This window comes from Zootermopsis nevadensis, unplaced genomic scaffold, assembly GCF_977971745.1.
Source record: "Zootermopsis nevadensis isolate Lab colony 2312 unplaced genomic scaffold, Znev_1.0 Znev_ptg000008l, whole genome shotgun sequence".
Classification (NCBI taxonomy): Eukaryota; Metazoa; Arthropoda; class Insecta; order Blattodea; family Termopsidae; genus Zootermopsis; species Zootermopsis nevadensis.
Window position 1 is genome coordinate 15,662,016 of NW_028259140.1, and position 24,380 is coordinate 15,686,395.

Sequence of the window (24,380 nt, forward strand, 5' to 3'; positions counted from 1 at the left end):
TACCCCTAGTCCGAACCATTTAATTTAAATTCGAATCTTAACTCCGTTTTAATAATATTCTCCTCCACTCCGAGACCCCTTAGCTCGTGTCACGTGTTTCCGTGTCAAAATTTTATGCTAGGTTTCAAATTCCTTGGGCGTGGCCTTCTTGATGTAATCACAGGAAGGAATGAAATAAATGAAACTCCTTCAACTGATACATCGTTGTTATATCATCATGCTTCGAGTCGAGAATAATTTAAGTTATTGTAGAGTATGTTCCTTTAGTTTCTAATTTGTTCTGCGCTAGAAAAGACGATTCCATGGACCCGGAATCAAAACTTTGAAACGGCAGCTTTAAATAATTCATTTTGACCAAACATCGGACAGCCGTCTTCGCTATGTGAAACTGAATAAAATCACGAAACCAAGCAAAGAGGAGGTTTTTGATCAGAGTAGCTTATGAATGCAACCAGTGGTGGACGGAGCACGGAAAACCAAAACTGTTTTGTTATTCTTAAATTGAGATTTGCAGACATCAGCAACAAATCTTTTTAAAATTGGTTGTCTGTACATTGAAGAGCCTCCCACCCACAGCTTATATTTTATACGCAACGTGTTATGTATGCTGTCTAAATGCCCAGCCAATCGTAACCATTTTGATTTATTCATGGCTGTGATGTTCTCACACTAAAAGGCCATGTTACACGATCATATAACTTGCCGAATTCGATGGCGTACGCATTCATCGCGAACTAACAGACACGTCGAAATTTCGTAATTATCTCGCGCGGTGTATTACTGGCAGGCAGGCTCTGGTCATTGTGGTACGATTTTCGATAAACCAGGAAATATAAGTGAATATTTACTAGTCAGGGATTTCGAAGTGTTTAGTGTTCAGCAAAGATTGGCTCAGAGCTTCGAAAGAGTGTAAAGTCTGTGTGTGAGTGAAGCGGCCCTCTGAGTATTTGTGGTTGTGTTGTGTTGTGCCAGCGAGAAACTTCGAACCAGGGACCATGGCAAGAGGAGCAACGTTGAACCACTGACTCACTCGTGGTACTACAAACCTTGAGATTTTTTAATCCTAGGAGTTTCAGAATGTAGGCCTCAGACATTCCTACTAAAATCAACATTCCAGGAAGTGCACTTTGGCTTATTTGCGTCATCTTAAACATCTGCATTTTTGGGACTCGACATTGCTTTAAAAATGTGGCTGCCTTATCAGGAGATTCACATGCGATGGAGTCAGAGCGTTTATAGCAACCGTTATCAGTTGGCTAGATTCCGGATCATCTTCAGGTCCGTCTTTCTGTAACAAGTTTATATCAGTTCCTAGCGTAGTGTGACCCGACTATCTTGACGGGAATTAATCTTCATTTTGTTCGACAGTAACACAATTTATTCCAGCAGTATCAATACAAATCACATTAAAATTACGCAATTTATAATATTTCTCTTTAGAGTAAATTAAAAGTAAAAATTCCTTCACGGCGACTACCAAAAACACGTAAATAAAACCGAGCGTCTTACTCCAGACTCCTGCCACTTCCACAAGAGGCGCCACCATCACCTCGTTTTCATATCGTGCTACCAAGGTCTCCTACGTCGCACTCGCATAGCAAATTATGATGAGCATTGACTATTATATTAGGAGCAAACATTCGTGTGTTTTTAAACATAATTCTCGTGTGTTCTAATGGTGGTGCAATGTATTCAGTACAGCTGTTTCTCTGTCGTTCAATATCCTAGAAACAGAGGCAGCTCCTGAAACGTAGTGGCTTCATTTTTGGAATACTGAGCGATGGGTGACGTCCAGATAAACACAAAAACTTAGGACTTAGCACCTCGTATTTGATTCTGTGTAAAAATGTTGTTTTGAAATTGATGTTGCTAAAACTTCTGTCATTATTTACGAGATAAATTATTAGTATTAACTGCAATTATGAATTGTAAAATAGTATCAAAGATACTGGACTGAGAACTGTGTTTTAAGTCCACCCTGACGTCATATTTTCAGGGGCTTAAAATGTCGCGTTTGATACATTTCAGTACCTCTTCTTTCTCAATTCCTCATAGCGTCTGTTTCGATTCTGTCTCTGAGAGTTTGTTTTTGTTTTGTGCGGTCGAAATTAGGAACTCCATTACGACATCCAAATTCGAAAGATTGGATTGGAAGAGAGTAGCGACAATCAGTCGCTTCAACGTCTTTCCTCGAGACCTTCCGTGACACTCACAAAGCTTTCGCCTCGTAAAAGTTGTTTACGAGGCGAAAACTTAAGCCTTTCCAGATATAGAATGACGGTTGCCCTAGAGCAGTCTCCTCACTGCGACTGGGACCAATGAAATTCCAATGTGGCTTTTCGGAGCGTTTCCGACGTTATGGGGTGATTTCAGGTGTCGAATCGGATCGCCGCATTCAATTCAAAATTTAAGAACAGTTTTGTGTTGGGTTGGACTTCAAGTCGTACATAAACAGCCGATTCATTGCACTCTCTGAATATCAACATAATTGTGTCTTTGCATCAGCGTGTCTCAATTCGTGAATAAATGGAGTGATTTCAACAACAACAACAACAACAACTGTGTCGTCAAAAATTGCACCAGCTCAGCGACGTCTCTGCCCTCTCGCGAGCGCCGCTCCAATTAAGGCCTCTCCGTATATTCCCTGAGAGTCGGAGATCCTCGCCCACCGACTGACCTTATGTCAAGGTATCCTGAGAAAACCTTTAACCCTCTCCGCGCACCGAAGTAACAAACGTTTTAACCGCAACAGCGCCGGCCTAGCTACTGGGTTCGAACCCGTGGCTACATCAGCAGAAGGACGAGTGTGTGTGTGTGGAAGGACGGTTACATTTCCAAACCAACATTTTCTTGCATTTCTCCTCCATCATTTTCTCTCTGTATTTGTAGGTGTAATCGCCTGCATTCGGTAGGTTCTTGATGACACAAGTCGACATCTCGGATCTACAAACATTCATGTCTGCCGCCTTGTGCCTGCAATTTGAAATATTAAAAGTAGAAACACCATCCATCAGTATAATCTACACTCAAGACAATTTTTACCACATTTCGCAGACACAGTTACAGAAAATATGTATATATATATATATATATATACTTTTACTTTTGGGGTTCTAAAATATCAGAGATTTCGGTGTAGAATAAGAATAAAAGAATTATCTTTGGGAGTCGTAAAATGTTTTGCCCTAAAAATATCCATGTCTGATGGGCTGGCTCTGTCTTTGGGTTGAATGGGAAACTGCTTGAAGCGAAGGGCACAGCTTCCACCGAAATGTCGTTGCTTAAAATTTGTTTCCAGAAAACCTTAACAAAAATTCCCCCAATCGGAATTCAATGCACGATTGCCTCACCATATTTCAGAACAGTTCCCACGTGATCTTTCTTTCACTCATGCACATAAAACACCGGCCAAATTGCTATTATAAGGTAATATATTTTATTACATCATAATGAAGGTAGAGGTTACCACTATTTTAAAAGGCTGTGAAATGACTTGTGTTCTGGCTAGCGACGTTTGGTAAACTTCATTAAGCCATTAACTTCGGTCAGAATAATGAACTGAACCACACGCTTTTTTGGAGAGATAGGCGCGTCTTGTTTGAGACATGCGTCGATGACAATATTTCCCTCTTTCTGGAATATGTTTAAAAAAAAATTTGTCCCTCCAAAAGTAGTTCTGGAGAGGTTCTGCTACACGTAAGACAGACAAAACCAAAATTAAATTAATTTCCGTGGGATTTCTGGCTCTTGCACAAACAAGTATGAAGAAATTTCCCTTCTTGGATGTTTTTGGAGCTCCTTATCAACTCCGTCAACAGATTTCAGGAGACTGCGTGGTCAAACACGCCAAGAGACAGCCCTTTTGAAATAAACTTCCATCAGAAATGGGAACAAGAGGCGGTAGGCGTCGTTAAACCTGAAACTGGCCTAACACTTCGATGAAAGCGAAAGATTATGGCGATGCTGATGTGCTGAACGCCAGACACTTCCTGCCCGAGAGAGTGCCACTGATCAAAGAAACTTAGTCCAAGAGCTTCTTATTAATGCAGTCACAGCTTACGTCTGATTAGCATTCCTAGTCATTCGCCCTCCGCTTTATGGATTCAGCTTGACCGCAACATCGCCCTGCCTCCTTTCATTCTGCCCCCTATATCTCGCCCAATTTTCGCGCGTTTATTCGAGGCCCTGAGTAAGCAGGAGGAACCTCTGAAACGTCGGTCAGTTACTACGTCACTACAGGTCGCTGCATCCACAAGATCGCGGAAATCATTCACTTCCTAGTGCTTTTCGAAATTAACAGTTTGTGATTATACAGCCCTGAACAACCATACAAACAAACAAAGAAACAAACAAACCATCGATTTTCCTTGTCATTGAAACATGCGACACGGGTGAAGAAATCCTTCGGGTCATAATTATTACAGATGACGAAGATCATATCGTTGATGACTTCTGCGTTTAAATAACATTCATACACGTTCATGGCAGGGATTTCGGTCCACGTGTCATCTGCAGGGTCATACTTTTCGGTACTGAGTTCAAATGATGTCTCGTTCCATCCTCCTGCACACACACACATTCAGTAACAGGTCACAGCATATAAAAAAGCTGCCAAACGAAACTTATTCTAACCCCATTCAGTGGGGCCCGTCTTGATATTTATTATTCCGAGACCTGGCCACGAAATTTGTGGCCTTTATGGAGCCACAAAGATTCATTACCTTATTCACAAAAGTCGGTAGTTGAACCCCTCACACATACTCTAGTTCCTTAAAATATTTTAATATTATCCTTCCTTTTAAGACTATTATCACAAGTGCTATCTTTTCTTCAAGATTACCAATTACAAATTTCTAGATGTTTGTATTTCCCGTAATGTCGATGCTTCGCACTCCGATCGTCTTACAAACTGATTTACGCTCTTAAAATTGGTAATTCCGTAAAAGGAACGAATGAATTAAATACAACAAAGAAAATTCATTCCCTCTTGCATTGTCAGTATTAGCACCAGGAACAGCTACAACTTTATTTTCGTACTTGAAGCAAAGACTGCGAAGGGACTGCTTTAAACCATCAGCTTTTTGGGGATAACAGCACGGCAAACTGAAATTTCCTTGCTACATGAACAAAATATTTACCTTTAAAACTGGGACTCTGTAAAAAATGGGGCTTACGGTACTTGAGATACCACAAGAGATTATGCGATGTTAGTTAGTTAGTTAGTTAAGTGTTCTTTGTGGAGAATGTAATCTAAACCACGAATCGGGGTTAAAATTAAGGCCAAACTAACTCTGTAATGACGGGAGAAAAATTCTGTTCATAAAATCTCAGTCACTCAAAGAAAACCAGGAAAACATTTCACAATAGCAAGTTCTGTAGAAATGACAGAGCAGCATCACTCAGAATGTCCAGAGTTCTCACCTAGGGCGTACAGACAGCCGTGGAACGCGACGCAAGAAAAATTCATACGTCCAGAAAGCATTGGTGAGACGAACGTCCATCGGTCGGTTTCCGGGTCATAAACTTCCACCGAGTTTAGATAATTGAAAAGACTAAAATATCCACCAGCGACGTATATTTTGTCTGTAAAAACAAATTAGCCATATGACAAGATCTGTACACATATTTGTTTTAGGGAGAGGTATTAAACTGCTCCGTGCCGAGCACAAACATGGGACAATCCCTACTTAAATTTGTAAATCTATTAAGTCCCCCTTCGAGTCACAGAAACTGCACAGACACGGCCGTCTCTGTTCATCTGTTTCTTTGTTTCGAAAGCAGACCATCGGCGTGTCGGAGGAAATTAGTTTAACTGATAAAATTTAACATAAACAGCATAAAGTGCTTAAATTAATGCATAATGGAAATGATGGTAAGTTCCATCTTGTGTGAAACAAATTTTATTAAATTTGGTACCAGAGATGTACGGTACGAGCTGCTAAAAGGTGCTCTACATTTATAATACAATGTGCTATTTACATGAGATTATTAACTGTCTCTAAAACATATTGCATCTGCATTATTTGAGAGCCAATTTGATAGTTTGAGGGTTGATTGCATTCACTCCGAGTGTACACTAAAAGGCAGAAGACGATGCACAGGGACAGCTTATGAGAGCAGAAGAAACCATCACGCACTCAGAACTTCAAGCCGTCGCAGTCTGTGAAATAACGTAGTCCGTAGCACGGATAAAAGAAGAGATAATAAAAGAATATGGGACGATGGAATGACGGAATGACGGAAACTAAGATCAAGAGCGAAGAGGAATGCCTTGATGATGAAGGCCTAAGGTTCGTCTGAAACGTCGGCGGAAGCCAAACGACAGCCATCTTCGTACTCGCCGCCGTGAGAACCTCAAATCCCGCGATTCCTTCAACCGTTCTTACGATGTCACACGCGGATAGACAGACAGACGCCTCGCCTTCTGCACTAATTCACAAATTTCTGTTTCACAGGATTTACGTACCATTCAGTGCAGCCGCACTTGCATCGCTTCGCCCTATGTTCATGGGAGCGATCACTGACCACTGGTCCGTCTCGCAGTCGTATCTTTCAGCCGTTCTGTGATAAACATTACCAGAGAAACCGCCCATGGCGTACACTGCACCTCGTAGAACTGCCACACTTAAACCCCATCTGAAACGATAAAAGTACACGCTCTGCTATGCTCATTTATTGCTGATTCAGATGAATTTCCTCTCGCAGAAAGCAATTGTTAGTTCGTCATTGTTGAATCATAATTCAAATGAATTAACAAGAAAATCGCATTCTTAAAACCAACATTATCGCAAAAGTCCTCCGAACTATTCACATTTTGCACGATGCTCTTGTATGTGAGTGGTTCAATTTTACATCCCCTGCCCAGATTTATATCTTGACTAAGAGAGCGACTATCAGCTTTTGAAGAAGGACTCTGTTCCAAGGAGTTCCTTAGTTACGAAGCTGCATCTTACCTTCGGACATTCATAGGCGCCACCTCGCGGCATGTCTTCGTAACAGCGTTGAAGCAGAAACATGAGCTTAAGAATTCATCGCCGTCGTGACCACCGACGACGTAAATGTCGAAACCGACCACTGCCGTGCGATGGGCCATTCGCGGACCGATCGAGTCGACCACCTCCACCTGCACAGGAAGAACAGATTATGGCTTTATGTTTCTTTGGGTCATTCGGTCTATTGAAGTGAAGTCCTTACATTAGAGGCCAAGCGACAAACCACCGGAGCAGAGGTGCAACCCCCAACAGTGGACCGAAATTGCTACCCCGTGGAGGGAGGCACTCGACAAAGACCGTGAGAAATTAACTTGGAGCGAAGGTGGAAACAGGAAGACTCGAAGAGAAGCTCTCGTCAAGTTCGACAGACAAACGTAGAATCAATTTCTGATCAACAGCTGACATTTCAGGTTCGTGCGATGGCAAAGACAGATGTTGGTGTTTTGGGTTTTATCGACGCAAAGCTGGAGGCAGTAGGTCCGCCACCCCACCCCAAAGCCTTCTAATTCATGAGGCGTGACCACGCAGATGGCCAACATCCACACCGCCCAGTGCTTCATTTGTTACGTTGAAAGCCACTGACGATCAACGATGTCTAAAATCAGCAGACAGGTTGCCATGACAGTTGAAGTAGGACGCTTATTGTAAACGGTATTTAAGTCAAACTTCTCATCCTTCGTCGATTCCTATTAGAACTTACATTGTACATGAGACTCAGCATTTGAGTAATTTATTTATTTACTAGAGCAGGGCGCTCCTTTCGGAGCTCCTAGGGGCCGTTGGTCAAGTTTGTAAAACGCAACCAATCTTGTGTAAGAACATAAACTAAACCCCCCAAATTGAGGGTTAAAACAATTGACAAACCCCCTTCTAGGGGGTTGGTTGCGTTTTGAAATCTTAAGTAACACGCAAAATTAACTCCCATTCGGTGGTCAAGTTTTTAAAACGCAACCAACCCACCCCCCCTTCGGAAGGGTTAGTTTAGTGTCTCATTCAAGTGTTTTAACCCTTGAGTAAGAAACTAAACTAAGCCCCCCGAATGGTGGTTAAAACAACTGACCAACCCCTCTTCGAGGGGTTGGTCATTTTTTTAATACGTAACCAACCCCTCATTCGGGGGGGTTGGTTGCGTTTTAAAATCTTGAGTAAGACACTAAAGTACCCCCTTCGGGGGGTTAGTTTAGTTTCTTATTGGATGAATATTATTATTAGTATCAGATTATCTTGTCGGTGTTGGCAACGTCTTTTTCACTTTTCTTCATTTCTTAAATAGTTTTATGTCGCTGTTCGGAGGCGATGTGCTGCTTCTGGAGCAGTGATAATGCGACTGGCTTGATAGTTTTTGATTTCTTTGTAGTGAAGCGTTATTTGTTTACTCAGCATTGTTGTGTTCCACAACAATGCCGAGTAAACAAATATAAGGTGGAATTGTTGATGACGTCATTTTTTGACGACAACGACTAATCACAAATTTTTATAAGGAGACTAGAGCAGGGCGGTCCTTTCGGAGCTCCTAGGGGGGTGTGTGTCAAGTTTGTAAAACGCAACCAACCTTGGTTAGTCCCGAAGGGGAGTTAGTTTAGTGTCTCATTCAAGTGTTTTAACCCCTGAGTAAGAAACTAAACTAACCCCCCCGAATGGGGGGTTTAAACACTTGACCAAAACACCGAAGGGGTTTGGTTGCGTTTTAAAATCTTGAGTAAGACACTAAACTAACCCCCGTGTATAAACAAATATAAGGTGATATTGTTGATGACGTCATTTTTTGACAACGATGGCTAATCCTTTCGGAGCGCTTCTTGTAATCTGATATTTTACTTCTTTACGTCGCTGAACAGAGGCCAACAGTTCTTGGTTAGTCAACTTTCTACGTCCAAACCCACCCTTGCAAGTCTTCTTTTTTTCTATTCTGTTTTTTGTTGAATAGTTCTGATGTTTTAGTTCTTTACGTCGCTGTTCAGAGGCCAACAGTTCTTGGTCAGTCAACTTTCTACGTCCAGCAACTCCATTGCTAATCTTCGTCTGTTTTTTCTTTTTCTTTTTCTCTCTTCTGTTCTTGTTGTATACGTTTTTCTATATTTATCAATGTAACTCTCCCTTCGTTTTTCTTTATTTATTAAATAGGTCTGATGGATTAGTTCTTTACGTCGCTTTTCAGAGGCCAACTGTTTTTAGTCAGACAACTTTCTACGTCCAATCCCACACTTTCAAGTCTTCGTCTGTTTTTCTACAAATGTCGTTAATATGGTCTCGTTTATCGATGTAATTCTTCCTTCGCTTCTCTTTATTTCTTAAATATGTCTGATGTAGTTTTTACGTCGTAGTACAGAGGACAACTTTTCTAGGTCAGTCAGACGTTTTAAAATCTTGAGTAAGACTCTAAACTAAGTCCCCCGAATGTGGGTTAAACACTTGAACAACCCACGTTTTGGGGAGGGTTGGTTGCGTTTTAAAATCTTGAGTAAGGCACTAAACTAACCCCCTTCGGGGGGTTACTTTAGTTTCTTTTTGGTTGAATATTATTATTAGTATCAGATTACCTTGTCGGTGTTGGCAACGTCTTCATTCACTTTACTTCATTTCTTAAATAGTTTTATGTCGCTGTTCGGAGGCGATGTGCTGCTTCTGGAGCAGTGATAATGCGACTGGCTTGATAGTTTTTGATTTCTTTGTTGTGAAGCGTTATTTGTTTACTCGGCATTGTTGTGTTCCACAACAATGCCGAGTTTGTTTATAGTTGACATTGTTGATGACGTAATTTATTGACTACAACGACTAATCACAAATTTTTATAAGGAGATATATTCTCTTTAATTCATGACTTTGGAGGTTATCTTAAAAAGCGTTCACTGCAATGGAAATAAACGATCACGAAATAAAGAGGCTAAGAGGTCCTTGTAAGTAAGTTTAGCAAAAAAGTTGTCAGTGGAACCACGGTTCCGGAGAATTTGGCGTAAATACGTCTTTAAGGAAAGGAAGTTTATATATTGGCTTTATTCTAAATATTATTATAAATGTAATGTAAGGTAAGGATGTAGGTAACCATTGTTGTTTATTTGTTGATAAACAGATGACGTTTCCAAGGTAACATAACAATGAAGTTAAACTTTTTCGTAACAATTTTTCGTAACACATTTTTGCCGAATGACACTGACCCTAAAATATAGACGTATTTACGGCAAAAGAGGAAAAGTAGTTTTTCTCAAAGGCGTCATTTAACAAGGCGCGGTAAGAATAGAATTTTGTGCAACTCACCACAGTCCACCGATCTGCTCGTGCGTCGTAGGCTTCGATCACATCTGTCGGCCTTTTATCACGACACCCACCAATAGCAAACAGAATGTCCCGTCGGTTTCGCGGACGGGCAATCCTTGGTGTCACGAGGTCCTTGTCGTCCTTCGACAAACTTTTCACGTCGTCCAGGAATGTGAGCGTCTCCGAGATCACGGGTTTGCACTCCTCATTTTCCGTCACGTGAGGGTGCTTTGACACCTGTTGCACAGTTCAATGTGGACCTTATGAACTTTTTTGGAAGAAATGGAATGTTCCATTGCAGAGGAGACAAGAAATTCACACATGATTTGGTTGGGAACTCACCGAAATAGATTATGGTATATAAAGGAAATGTGTTTTTTCGTTTATTTAACGACGCTCTTAACAAATGCACAGGTTGTGGAGAGAATCGAAAACAAAGTTAAATAGATCTTAGAGAAAAATATTGAAAAGTGTTTCAATCGAAATTTAAATACTTCAGTAAGTGTTCCATTTTGAGTTACATTCAAAAATTGTAATTTATTTCTTGTCTCTCTCGTACGAGATCCACATTCTTTTTGATTCGATAACTTTAATTAATTGTCAAAATTACGTAGCATCGAAAGAAAATTATGACAATTAGTTTCTTCGAGTGCCAAGGGAGGCAACTTTCTGCATGTTGATGGTTGGGTGTAAGGCCCGTCAACACAACCGCGTGGGGTTATGGGCTCGATGTCTATTACGAGCCATTGCATGTTTCGACCTTAATTGGTCATCATCAGGTGGTTCTCTTTAAGTGTTGGAAATTAGTATATAGGAATGCTAAACTGTAAAGACACTTGAAGCAGATAACGTTTTCATGAACCCGTCCAATTGTTTCACGCGTTTTCGTAAGAGGTGAGTGGCTGAAATCACAGGGTATTTGACCTTGAATAGAAACATTTTTCTCTTAATTTAAAGCGCATGATGAAATGGAAGAAAGAATATCATAAGTTATAAGGCTGCTTCGTGAGATGACGGTTAAAATATTTGAATGTTAAAGTCATCTATGAGTTTGAAGCCCCTGGGGTAATTTACTCTTGGAGGTAAAACGAATCTATCTTATTGAACGTTTCGGATATCTGTTGTCCCTATATGGTAAATCAGCTGAAGATTATCATGCTAAGTGTTCATCGTCGGAGATACTTGAAATTATTAGAACAGCTAAGATAAGCTTCTTATGGCAATAGGATCTTTGGTTAAGTTGAACGCTGCGTCAGAAGACGTGATTAATCTGTTGGAGGATTTTCCTATTCGAGCTGAGTGGACGTTTGAATGTGGTTAACGGTGGAATGCTGTAGTTGAACTGATCTTAATTAACGCTGAGACTGTAATAAAAGATTGTAGCGCAGACGGACTGTCAAACTTAAAGACGATGAATAAAAGGCGATTATTAACTCGAACAACATTTCTGCATAAAAGGACGAATCGAATATTTGTTTTGCACATACACACATGCACATGCGAGCGTGTTAACAGCAGCATTAAACAGGTAGTTACTGTAACCATGGCAACTAAGTTAATCTGGGGATTTCTTACGCAGGATATTTTGCTCTGATTAAGGCATTCAAATCATTGTGTACAGTCCGCAGACCACGAGAAAAGCCCTGCAAGCAATGCGATATAGGCGCATGCGTAAGATTTCGCGGTGAGTGACGACCCATCCTAAAAGCATTCGTTCCACAACCACTGAACGTACAACAGACGACAGGCTTTCATGTGTTCTAATGGGTGCAGCTTTAAGATAACCTCACAGCGGCACAGCGATTAATCCATAATATTATCAGAACACATTAGAGGTGCATTCACTACACGCTACTCTTAACTGCTTGATGTTTTCAGTCTGTGTGTAGTAGTGTTAAACTCTGACGTATCACACTCCCCACCAATAGCAGCCCTCTAGTCCACCAGGCAGTAAACATTCCACCCGCACCGACCAGAAACCACTTCCCAAAGCAGGGCTTTTCCCCTGGTCTGCGGACAGTAGTTGTTATTGTAAGATTTTAAACAGAATCGGAATGTGTCGACAGATTCTGTTAAAGCTCATCAGTATTAAATCTGATGAACATCCGTTTAGACGTTCTCGAGCTGGAAATGCCAATGGACAGACAGACAGACGTGCTTACACGTGACTAAGCGATAGGCTCACGATTTTCATTAATTGGTTACGAAAACGTGTGAATATGGAATTTAAAATGCGGGCTTCACTTCCGATAAACATCCACGATTTCAGGGGCATACTGACCTCTTCCTTGAAATACGTTGTATCAAGTAGTCCAAGTCTGACGCCCATCAAAAGACCCGCGATTTGACCTTTCCTGTTGTCCGGGTCGTGGTTGATCCATCGGAGAATGCACTCCCACACAACTTCCTCTTTCTTCACGTTCAGTTCCTCGGCCTCGATTATCTCTTGCAGCTCCTCTACAGGCAGTTCCAAAAGTTCTTTGCTCTGCTGAGACACTTCCACGAAGTTGCGTTGAACGAAGCAACGAGCGTGACTCTCAAGGTCGGCGCACAAGTGTAACCTGCGACAGTGAGGGTAAGAGCCGACTCAGAATCGATCTCCTTCGGACTCTCACACATTGTAACACTGCAGCAAGAACTGGATTCTCAAATATTTGCACACCACAGTATTTCGCCTCCAGTTTTGACCTTAGCCCTTGAAGTCCGAATGAGCGAGACTGAGAGTAGACACGTGGAGAGGCTACAACGATGGATGCTCCGTTTAACCGGGGCAAAATAGAAAGTTTTCGGCTCTGAAGGTTCCCAGGCAATGCCCGATCGTCCTCGTGATAAGATTATAGGTTGAAACAAGGGCACGGCGTACGCAAGCGAAGAAGGCAGTGAGATGAGGAGTGTATAATTTTGTATTCTGGCCTTAACCTTGGCGAAACGACGTTGTGTTAACTGTGTGTGTTAATCCAGAGAAACCTCGTGTAACCGCACTAAATGGGGGGAACCACGGGTCTGACGAGCGAGGGAAAGTGGTCATGGATATGTACAAATAGTAGAGACTCAATACAGATTTTCCTCGTCGGCGGATGATGCGGGCGTGTCGAACGCAAAAGCCGACGGCAAAAGTCACCCGTGAGCGCTGTTCGAGGGAGTCCCTGTACTAAAAGAGTGAATTTATAAGTCATTCTGTCCATCGCATGAACTGGAGGTTCTGGTGTGATTCTGCCGATGTCAGTTGATTTGCTTGCTGTGTTGTCCTGAACAAGAAGGTTCAGCGTCTATGGGAACCAGCGTCTTTGTCTTTGCCCGATAATAACCAATTCTCTAAATGTCCTGAAGTGTTCATAATAATCAGCAAAATCTGGAGTGAGGTTAGATCAATAAACTGCACCGCGTGGACATCGCTTTAAACGCTCTCGCCGGTGGAATCCAATCGCAACCGATCTGGTTGAAATTCGGTCTCTTAATGCGGGAATCGGATAATCGAGGCTCGGTTGCCAGAGGTTTTCCCGTATGCAGAAAAATGTGGGGCTGAATGTTGATTTTGTTGTTGGGAGGATTATGTAAGAAGCAACGAATTCCGCAGAGAAAGAAAGAAAGAAGAAAGGAATTCGAGAGGAAGACAGATTTAATTATGACCTTGCAATAGATCGCGATTAACGTTCCACAAGTTGAAATTAGTCATCTTCTGGTCATAATGACGATCAAAACATATGCAGTTAAATCAGAATATTTAAATTACAGGCACATTAATAACAAAATGCCAACGCATAATAATTTGTCCAGTCCTCAGTCAGAGGTTTTAATCTCCGACCCGGGACTCGGCTGCTCTCTTGAGTAAAGGTGATTGGCTCCAGCGACGAAAGCTGGCGTCACAGCAAATGACAAATGAACATCAATTACCTTGCGAACTGCATGTTGCCGATACAGTTGTCGATGGCCATCGCGTCCATGAGGAAGTCGCAGCAGAGTTTAGAAACGTCCGTAATACACAAGTACTCAGCCGTCTCGAGCAGCTGACGAGCGTTGTCGGAGCGGATGTCCACCTCGCGAAAATAAACATAATCCAGTATCTGGGTCATCTCCTCCGAGCTGACTCCGTGGAGGAGAACATCAGTCACCTCATTGGTGTGCAATGTTGTCGTAAAGAGAGTCCTGAAACGTCGATTTGGAGAAACGGCGAGCAGAAAATTACAAGTCATGCGCATAAAGTTTAAGTTTTTATGAGTCACGTAGCCAAATAAAAGTATCCTTACGTCAATGTGGTGGATGAATTTTTGTTATCTGAATAATTAAAAAATTCTCAGAATGAGTACGAATGGGACCAGATTAACTGCGAGAGGTTCAAAAGCGGGCGAAGGCTTAAAAGAATTTAACCTAAAAATCGGAAAGCAAGCAGCGAAAATTTGTACTATAGAATGGTCACCCTCGTTTCTTACTTACCCTTGACTCCTTCAAGAGATATCTTAGGTTATAACAAATACTACAGAAATTTTAAAGCCAACGCAAATATTTCAACACACATCGCGGGCTGTACATTCCACTGATTGATCGGTTCGTAATATGAAATCTATTTGTTCTGCCAAAAGATTTTCCCGACAATAAACAACTTAAAAGAGAAGCCGATGTTTCTACGAGGCCTTTAAGAAATTATCACCAACCAGCAAACAATTTCCTATTACAAATTAAGGGATTTGCAGTGCAAGACAAACGGAAAGATTTGATAGTCTAAAAACTGAAAGAGGGCACAGCTTGTAACAAGACGTGAGATACGTCTCTTGGAAGACAGAATCAATGGCTCGTGGTTAAAATTCATTTCTCATTTTGAGAACTCGCCGCAACTTTATTTAAAACACAAGCAGATTAACGTAAGCACAAATTCTCGAACGATTCTCCCTAAGAATAAAACAATTCTCCCGTAGATCTCTGTTATAGTTTATTTCAGACAGAGCGACACACAGCAGCTTTCAATGTTCCGGGCAGTACCAACTTTCTTCTGGACTTTGTCTGTCGTCTTTATGTATTAAGACGAAGACGTTTTGGAAATGGATTCTAATTCTCCTTCCAGATCGATTGACTGTCACCTTGGTACAACCGCACTTAAAAATTAGTACAAAAACCACTACGTCTTCTGGGATGTTGCGTCGTATTGTCTTGTAGAAATTATCGGACGTTTCAGAGGTGCTTACTGCCTCCATCATCAGGGAAAGAAGGCAATAAGTACGTCTGAAATGACACTCAGTTTCTACGGCGCAACGTCCAGAAGACATTCTTCTTCTTCTTCCTCTCCGCCGTGTGATTTCATGACAACGAACAAATAACAAAAGACATTCAGCCTTATAACAATGCAGGTTTCTGCAACAAAGGGGATAAACTGGGATACTGGGAATGACCCGTTCTTCAAGTGCCTGAGCACTGCGGGTCCCAACTTTTCGTTGGCTTCATATATAGACATTAGGTAGGACTCCTTGGACGAGGGATCGGCCCGTCACAAGGCCTCTACCTGTACACAGGACAGCACAACAAAGAAGAACGCGGACAAACATCCATGCCTTGAGTTGGGTTCGAACCCACGGTCCCAGTGTCCGAGCGGCACAAGGCCCACGCCTCAGACCGCGCGGCCACTGCCGACCCAAGGGGGTAAAACATTTCACACACGAATCGACGTCTATCATGTCCTTACTTCACGTGTTAATCAACTACGTCAGTAAATTAACAAACCTGAAATATTCGCTGTCCATCGACAGAATCAATCTGTGGACTGGAAAGACACCGCCGTCGTCCAACCTCAACACCGCGTCACAAAAGAGGTTCCTCTCTCTCAGCTCGTTCAGAGGGACCAATGTTTCGGTGCACTTGCACCTGCCGCCGACTTGAGAACAGCTGAGACTTTGGTTTGACTCCATCCCCTGAAAAGACAGTCCATCGCTGTTACAGGTTTTTCTTCACACTGACGCGTGCTCACATCAACTGAGAGTGACTGAGTAGAAACACGATACTGAGAAGAATATCTGGTCCTGCGAGAGAGTTACTGGCAAGGGAATGGTGAAAATTGCTTAATATAGAACTTTATAGATTTTTTCACGAATTAATAAATTGTAGGCTGTCAGATCGAGGGTGATGCACACCTCTCGCCCCATCCGTGCACTCCACATGCCCAGCCCATCTCACTCTTCTTGGCTTAATCACCCTGAAGACGTGACTGATTCAGTCAATAAGGCATGCCAAGTATTTGTCATTACTCGCATAAATTGAAATCTTCTTATATGTAAACTACGTAGACATTACGTATAAAATATCAATGTAATCTATAAAGTCTTAGATGCCTCTACTCTGGTGAACCGATTTTAAAAAAATTACGAAAAAATATTCCATTGAAATTGCGTGACCTTTGATGCAGGACCAGGCAGTTAAATAAATTTTGGAAAAAAGAAGGCTACGCCTTTTCATAAGCATAAAATTTTCGAGTTCTTCTCTCTCTGTAGAACTAAAAGTGCTTAAGAGCTTACGTGATTAAGGACTTTCCTGCCTAAGTTACACATTTATATAAACCATGAGCGCAATACGTCACTTAAATTTATCAAATGAACGCGAGAATTACAGTTGGGAACAGTCACAAAAGCTCTAATTTGTTCTAACGCATGCGTAGATCAGGAATAAATCACGCTACTCACACACTGCAATGTGCAAGATATTCTGTGAATAGTCGACTGGTACTCGTCAAAGAAAATAGCCCACTTCCTTTTCTGAACCAAAAGGTTCATCATCGTGTTCACAAAATCCAGCCACCGGGTTCTATCCTGAGCCAGTTCGCTCCATCGAGTCCCATCTCCCTAAGATCCATCTTAATGTTATCCTCCCACTGACGCCGAGGTCTTCCCAGAGGTCTCCTCCCTTCAGGCCTTGTAAACACTCAACTCACCCTAACAACATCGGGTGAGGAGCTCGTCATTCACTTTTCTCTGTTACCCGTCCCACCTTCATTTTGGGTCCAAATATCTTCCTTGTCAGAGCCCCTCAGTCTAAGTTCCTCCCTCAAAGTGAAAGACCACGTTTTGCACCCATAAATTCTTTGCACTAAACAATAGCAAACATTCCCCGGATTTAATCTGCTGATAATGGGAGGGAGATTCATCGATAATTAGGCTTGTAAAACCGAAATAAAATTTCTTCAGAGTTCCCTAAAACGCTTTAAAATGTCGATGTATCAAGAGACGTAAAGTGTTGGAATTATTGTTCAGAATACAAACCCCACTTCTTAAGATCCATTTATTTTTATTAAGATTCTGGGCTACGAAAAACTTTTTATTCCTTTAAAATTGTAAAATGTTAATTGCCTACTGGAATATTGTTTAACTATCAATGATGCCGTGAACAAACAGAAGTCAATCTAATGTCACTTGAAATTGTGTTAAAAAAGTTTAATTCTCTTACACGAGTTCACAAATGCAGATGAAAACATTAAATGTGATGAACATTAATAATAAATAGGAATCCCTTACCTCAAACTTTGTTCAGTTGTAAGAGACCACGACGTCCACCGTCAATGACCGATCTAATCTAAAATATAACGCAGAGAGTTGAGGGCAGTTTCACAGATTTCTTAATAATTCTTATATAAGATAAGAACTTGTGATATTCTAAAAGGATTTTAACAGCACAAAATTATCTACTCTACGACGCACTTTTTCTACAAGCGAATCACAGCTCAGCTCTTTCCACAATGACGAAAGTCGGTTGTTGACGACGATAATGAAACAACAATGTCGAATAAACAGATGACGTTTTCTTGGTAACAAAAATTCCGAGTAAATAGATGTTCCTTAGGTAACCATTATTGTTGATTTGTTGATAAGCAGATGACGTCTCCTAGGTAACATAACAATGACGTTAAACTTTTTCGTTAAATTTTTGCCGAATGACACTGACCCTAAAATATAGACGTATTCACGTCAAAAGTGAATTACTCTAACTTATAATTTGGTTACATTCAGTCATAATACTAAGTAATTTCCCTATAAGAAGAGAACACGTTTAAAAATAATGAGAAGATTGCAATTTCATTGCCCTTATTTAAAAATAACGCCTGGCTTCAGTATAGTTGATTAATTTTAAAGATGATTTTTGAGGGGCCCATCGCCCCTGGGTCAGAGAAAACGTTTCCCCCGTTCGAATCCCGGGGAAGATGTTTTCTGTTGTTCGGATAGCGACCACTAGGGACGAATGGCGCTAAGGCAAATTCTGTTCTTGATCCTGGGAAATGATTCGACTGACTAAGGTCACAAGCCCGAAAACTGTCTGAGACCCAGAAGATGAATTTGTAAGGACCCGTCGTATTTCCCCTTAGTAAATACCGCAGAGTCTACCGGCCATGTGTAGACTCGAAATTGAGGGTTGACATTTCTTTACTCGTTCGCTTGTGACCCGTGAAGAAGAAACATGGCGCGATTATTCCATAAGACAAATGAGAGAACACAAGAAGGTCAGAACTCGGGGGAAAGTGTCCTGAGTTCGATTTCCTTCAAGGGCGTATCCTTTAACTCCGAAACTAATCGAGAGAAAACAATGGCGCCATGATCAGAGTTTCTCTGCTTCGAAGAGGTGATTACGGAAACGGAGGCCTCGACACTGGGTTCGACTCCTGACAAGAAGAATGGTTTTTGTTGACAGGAACGCAACTGCTTTAAGAGAGCGAAAATCTTTCGTTTCGGAGAGGAAGTTACAGGATCTAAGGTCACAGACCCGAGTCTCTCTTAAGAAAACACCATTCATGCGTAAGAAACGCTTTGCTGGAAATGGTAAACAGAGCCTCATAACTAAAACGAGGGTTTGGTCGCGTCGGAAGACTTGACGGTCTGCGAATTGGCGCGGGGGGGGGGAGGTTCACGCCAGCTGAAGGCCTTAATGATTTGGGGTTGGCGGGCCGTCCTCCTTCTGAACTATACTCTTGTATTTGCCTTACAACAGATATGTATCTCCATCAAGATCATCTGTAGAAACAAAATTACTAAGAATGAATTAAATTCTGCTGAGTCCTCTGGTCGAGCTGGCCTCAGACCTGCTCTTTCTTTCCAGAGATGGACAAGGTCTGAGGCTAGTCCAACGAGGGCTAAGTTTTCTGTCCTTCTCTTTTCTACCTGAAGACAGGAGATTCAGCTTTCAAAATGCTGTAATTTTATAGTTATACAATTCAAAACCAAAATGTTATCTTTCTTTTCTTCAAAGGATATACTGATAATCGAGGACTTTGATTATGCCAAACTGTCACAATTATGAAACAATTTTTAAATGTTAAAAACCAGAAGAACTTTGGAGCTGCTTTGTTGTAGCACCGAAGTTGCTGAAATTTGAACATATATACACGTACATGGCTAAATTATTTTCCCCACGAACGAACTGGCCTTACCTTTTTTCTGGCGTAAATCACAGTTTAGCACAGCACCATTCTCACTGTAACATCATGACTAATAACTTGACCCATGTCATTCTTTCACCTGTACAGCAGATGGTTATTTTTATAATAAAACTATAAATCTAAATTTTGGTCATAAATGGAGCCTTAATGTTTCTGCGCTAGATTCCTCAATCATCATAACTTTCTTTTCTGTCAAAGTAGCGGGGCTGTAAGAGTTTCAGATGATCATATCATCTAAGAATGATTGTGATGTGTGATTTCTGAGAGAGACCCAGGTTTCCTATCAAGTACCAAAAATCTGTGAATGGGGCTAAAGGGGTGGGACATACGTGAATGTTCATGTTGTCATTAATTATTTAATCTAAAAATATCAAGGCCAGGTTCTGGGCAACACCTCTGTCAACATTTTTTATATCAGGGATGGTATAAGATTACCTACACTTAAAAATTATCTCAAAGAATAAAGACAAATTCAAAATTTTTGGGAAATGTTCTAAGAGGACTGCATAGAAACACATAGAAAGAACAAGACATTACTCTTCAGTAAACACTAATCTCTTACAAGGTAATGAGAGGAAGTCTCATTAATAAATTATAGATCATGTGAAAAGATTACAGGATCCAAATTTGCAACATTAACGTCGGATATTACAAAATGTTTACAGCCTTCAGCTACTAATAAATTCAATTAGTGCGCACATAAAACCTCATAATCCATGTTAATGTAATGCAGTAACATAAGAATTGCACTATTTATTCACTGTATTTAAATCTCTATCAGTCTCCCTCTTGTGTGTTTTCCTTTCACTTTTATGTTTAATTCCTTTACTGTCATCATCTCTTTGTTCATTCTTAAAATGAGTCCATATGATTTTATTTTATTTTTAGTTAATTTGTAAGTTGACTTTACGACCTGTGTATTCTTCATATTTCGTATGAGTTATATTTAACACATTAATATTTTACACTGTTGTACGTACAATATAGTACTGTATAGTTTACTTGATGTACTGAATCAAATGCGGTACCAACTATTTAATTCAATGGTGCAGAGACTTTGAAAAGCTACTGAACATTCAGCCAATCAAGCAATTCCCTACATTTTACAAAAACTGAAGATTCATTACTATTCTTATAGCAGCCTGCCACTGATCCCAATCCTGAGCCACCTAAATCCAGTTCACACCATAGCACCATATCCGTAAGTTCCATTTTAATTGTTTTCGTCCCATGTACTCCTAGCTCTTCCAAGTGGGCTCTTCCATTCAGGTTTAACAAGCAAAATTTTGTGAATATATTTCATTCTGAAAATCAACAAATCAAGTTTCAATTTGGATTATTGATAACAGAAAAGACTCCAGCAGGAATAATTGTTACAACATTTTTATACCTTAGAAAAAGAAATTAGGTTTTAGGTACAAAAAGGATTTGTGCTTCACAGTATCGACCTACCATCACATCGTCATCACAAAGGCCCTTGTAATAACAACAGAGTGGAGCACTTACAACCTGAAGTGATGGCTTCTGAGGCAGAAAATGCAGAGTCAGTTAACGACGTTCAAGTTTGTCATTCGCAGCATCACCAACAGATGGTTGAAGCACACATGGGAAGAATGCTACAAGGTAAGAAACTGTCGCAGTTAAGCTACTGTAGTCATATGCCAGATTTACAGCAGCTGTTCATTGTCAAGACTTCAAATTTATGCCAGTCATGCGAGATTCTTACGCACAAACCTCAAAATTAGTTCCATATTTCAGAACAGTATTTGCTGACACATTCTGATTGATAGCTGACTCATAAGAACTGGTAATACATTAAACAACACTTAATTACTGAACTTTGAAACTAATCTAATCTACTGGTTGGTTGTGGCAAATACAGTATGGAAATGGGTAAAACACTTGAACAGGATGTTGACATTAAAGGTACAACAGGCTTAAGATGCACCATATCTTTTGTCTACTGAAACTGTTATGATGGATGTCAGTCTCATATTCCCAGGGTTATACATTATCTCCATTACATGTCAATTCTTTAATTCAATTCTTTATTATTATTTGTGTGCTGTATCAACAGCCTGATGGCCAATTACAGATACAGCACAGAGATGTGCTCACGAACACAATAAAACATCACATTAATAAAGTTCAATATTAGTCTGATTAGAAAATATAGCAAATCAATAAAAAGTTTGGTCTAGAGAAACGAAGTTGCAGTGGCCAGCCAGCCATGTCAGCCCCTGGGCTGTCAACATTTCAGATTTTTCACTGCCACACAATACCACTGACATCAACATATCATTAGTGCCAGGGTGGGGGAGTGTAAGCCCATAAACATAAGTTTCCAAGAAGTGAAGAATAGTTTTCAGAAAGTTGTGACAGATTTGGTTCACTGATTTTTTCAAAAATGTATAACACAATTTAGACATGACCTTATGGATGAAGTTGTGGTTTTGATATGAAAGTATAGTACCAGACTGCTTATATAGAAGACTTGGGAACCAAGGCTTTTCAGGATTTCTTTATTTTCGAATTTAATTTAGAATAACACTCATCGAATACCTTCAAAACCAGTGGTTAGTAATTTTAAACATTTTTTTAATTTTTATGTAGTGGTGGCTGTTTTGAACATAGCATCATTGAGTTGTTTTGTTGTTGGTCTGAATTCAATATTATATCCCACGTTTGCTTTATTGTTGGTGGACTAATCGATGTTAATGTTGGCATTGTATTCAGAATTTCAAATACAATGTAATTTCCTGTATTCGGCTCTTGGTTTAAAGTTTGATATCTACCCATTTACCCCGCGTATATCTCTATTGGGCTAGGTTAGATTATTAGGGTAGACACGTGTGTCTGCATAAAATTTAGGCTTTCTGGGTGGTCAGTTCTTGCATTAGGTAGGCACCTGCACATCAGTCTATGACGAATTACTGCACATATAATAGGATTTGTTTCATGCAGTGTGCACGAAGTATACAAAATGCCACGAAGTAAATCTAATAGGAAGCCGTTTGTATGTCATTTTCAGCGTTCTCGTCTATTAATTTTTGGCTTCTGTGTTTGTTTAATTCTGCGGTTTATAATTTAGTTTAATTTAGACATTACGCTCATGTCATCATTAGAACATTGAGGTTATAAGATTCTGAAGAAGTTAATCTTACTGCGTGCGCTCTGGTGGCAAACGTTATCTTGGGGCAGCTGAAACTTTTTCGATCAATTCCAAGCCACGACCTGTGGCTATACTAGTATCCCTGGTTTCAGCGGTAATGGTGCCGTGGTGATGTTAAGTCGCAACAAAATTGTAACATTTTTAAATTAGGTATGTAATACTGAGTGTGGATAATGATTTTATACTTTATTATGTGTACTTGATTTGCAAGAAGTGCGTAATCATATTTGTAACCTTTTTTATTGTCCAAAGCCTTGTGGGAAAACTTTGAATATTATTTTGTCCTCAATTACTTCATGAAGCAATTTGACAAACCTGTCTCCTTCTTTCCTTTGTGAGGGATACAGTTTATCGGGAAACTTGTTATATACAGATCAGTTATGAATGGAATATTTAAACCTTAGAATCAAAGTATTTTCGGCTAGTAGAAGTAGTGCCCATGACCACCTTTCATTTTTAAAAAGCCCATTCTGGTTAGGGCTTGCTACACAAAGAAATCAGTACTGTATGAATAGTTGTATACATATACATCAGTAAAAATAGTATAAGTATGTGAGAATATTGTGGAAGTGAAACTTATAAAAATGCAAAGGTATTTTTAGTGCATCGTAGTAAGGTAATGTCTTACATTTTTATGGACATAACCCAGTCATAAGAATAATGATGTGGTTGCCAGAATGAGGAATTTTGCATTTGAATGCATATCACCTGACACTGCAGACCTTAACTGAACCAAGCCAATGTGGGATGAAAAAGAGTTTTTATAAATATTTTAAGTCTGTAGTGCTTTGTGTTTTCAGGTGATTATAGTAACAGTCACCTAGGATGCAGCGACGAGGAGGGAAGCGGATTCGGATGGATGATCCTCCACCACCAGAATATGAGTCACCAATGACACCACTAGATGGAAGTGGAACAGAATTGCAGGAGCCATACACCTCTTACACCCCCTACAGCAATCAGCCTGCCACCCCGCTGCTTACAGGGCATGTCAGGAATTCTTTTCCTTGTTTTTTATTTCCAGTTTCCGCTTAATTTTATTACTTCATAAAGCTTATGTTGCATCATGTCCATGTGTTTGTGTGTCTCCACTTAATAGCTTTATAACCATTTTGGATATATTCATGTAACTAGGTACAAACTTAATCCCACTAGTGGACATTCTTAATATAATGGATGCGTAATGAATTATAAACCTTAGGTGCCCATATTACAGGTCTGATATGTATGGTAATAGTGAATACAGTGAAGCAGCAACAAACACTTTCCAGCTATGATGAGACAGGCCAGTATGCTGCTGCCCCTCCTCCAGGTTGGTACAGTCAGATATTACTCTGGTGTTCTTTTTGTTTATCCTCCTGTAATTTCTGAAAAGGAAGGAAATGCGTGTGCTCACTTTTTTGTCTTTCCCACCTTTTAACTTTTGAACTAGATGAGATGTGAGGTTCTTACAGATGGGTATCTTTTGGGATGTGTTGAAGGCAGTGAGCTTTTTTGAAACATAAACTATTACCTACCAGACTGCATTTTGCTACATTCCAGAAGACAGCCATCT

The 24,380-nt window shown here is 40.4% G+C and overlaps 2 protein-coding genes across 7 annotated transcripts in view; one reads left to right on the plus strand and one right to left on the minus strand.

The window, feature by feature from the left end:
- The window catches only part of LOC147874524 (uncharacterized), a 114,331-nt gene that overhangs the window by 79,584 nt on the left and 10,367 nt on the right, over positions 1-24,380 (plus strand). For 2 of the 6 annotated variants that reach the window (XR_015534049.1, XR_015534048.1), the window contains exons 1-3: positions 22,769-22,975; positions 23,626-23,811; positions 24,042-24,137. Coding sequence is in view for 4 of the 6 variants with exons in the window: in XM_087344738.1 (XP_087200864.1) it covers positions 23,730-23,811; positions 24,042-24,137 (178 nt within the window). In the remaining 2 variants the exon portion in view is untranslated. Of the gene's footprint in view, positions 1-21,094; positions 21,277-22,768; positions 22,976-23,609; positions 23,812-24,041; positions 24,138-24,380 lie in introns of those variants that run through there. The other 4 variants (XM_087344735.1, XM_087344734.1, XM_087344738.1 and 1 more) reach the window with 3 other exon arrangements.
- Positions 1,189-17,969, minus strand: LOC147874527 (kelch-like protein 10). Its single transcript, XM_087345271.1, has 10 exons — positions 17,741-17,969; positions 15,960-16,147; positions 14,142-14,393; positions 12,529-12,808; positions 10,248-10,484; positions 6,954-7,123; positions 6,467-6,636; positions 5,422-5,583; positions 4,356-4,563; positions 1,189-2,973 (listed from the first exon to the last, which is right to left on the minus strand). Exons 2-10 carry the CDS (start codon positions 16,142-16,144, stop codon positions 2,790-2,792), a joined length of 1,848 nt encoding a protein of 615 aa, XP_087201397.1. The 5' UTR covers positions 16,145-16,147; positions 17,741-17,969; the 3' UTR covers positions 1,189-2,789.

Bases quoted from the DNA above. Each gene is read 5' to 3' on its own strand.
- LOC147874527 (XM_087345271.1), bottom strand. From the start codon at position 16,144: ATGGAGTCAAACCAAAGTCTCAGCTGTTCTCAAGTCGGCGGCAGGTGC. The intron at 7,124-10,247 runs GTGAGTTGCACA...CTTCCTGTGCAG, and splicing joins GAGCAGATCGGTGGACTGTG to GTGGAGGTGGTCGACTCGAT. The intron at 4,564-5,421 runs GTGAGAACTCTG...GTGTGTGTGCAG, and splicing joins CGGCTGTCTGTACGCCCTAG to GAGGATGGAACGAGACATCA.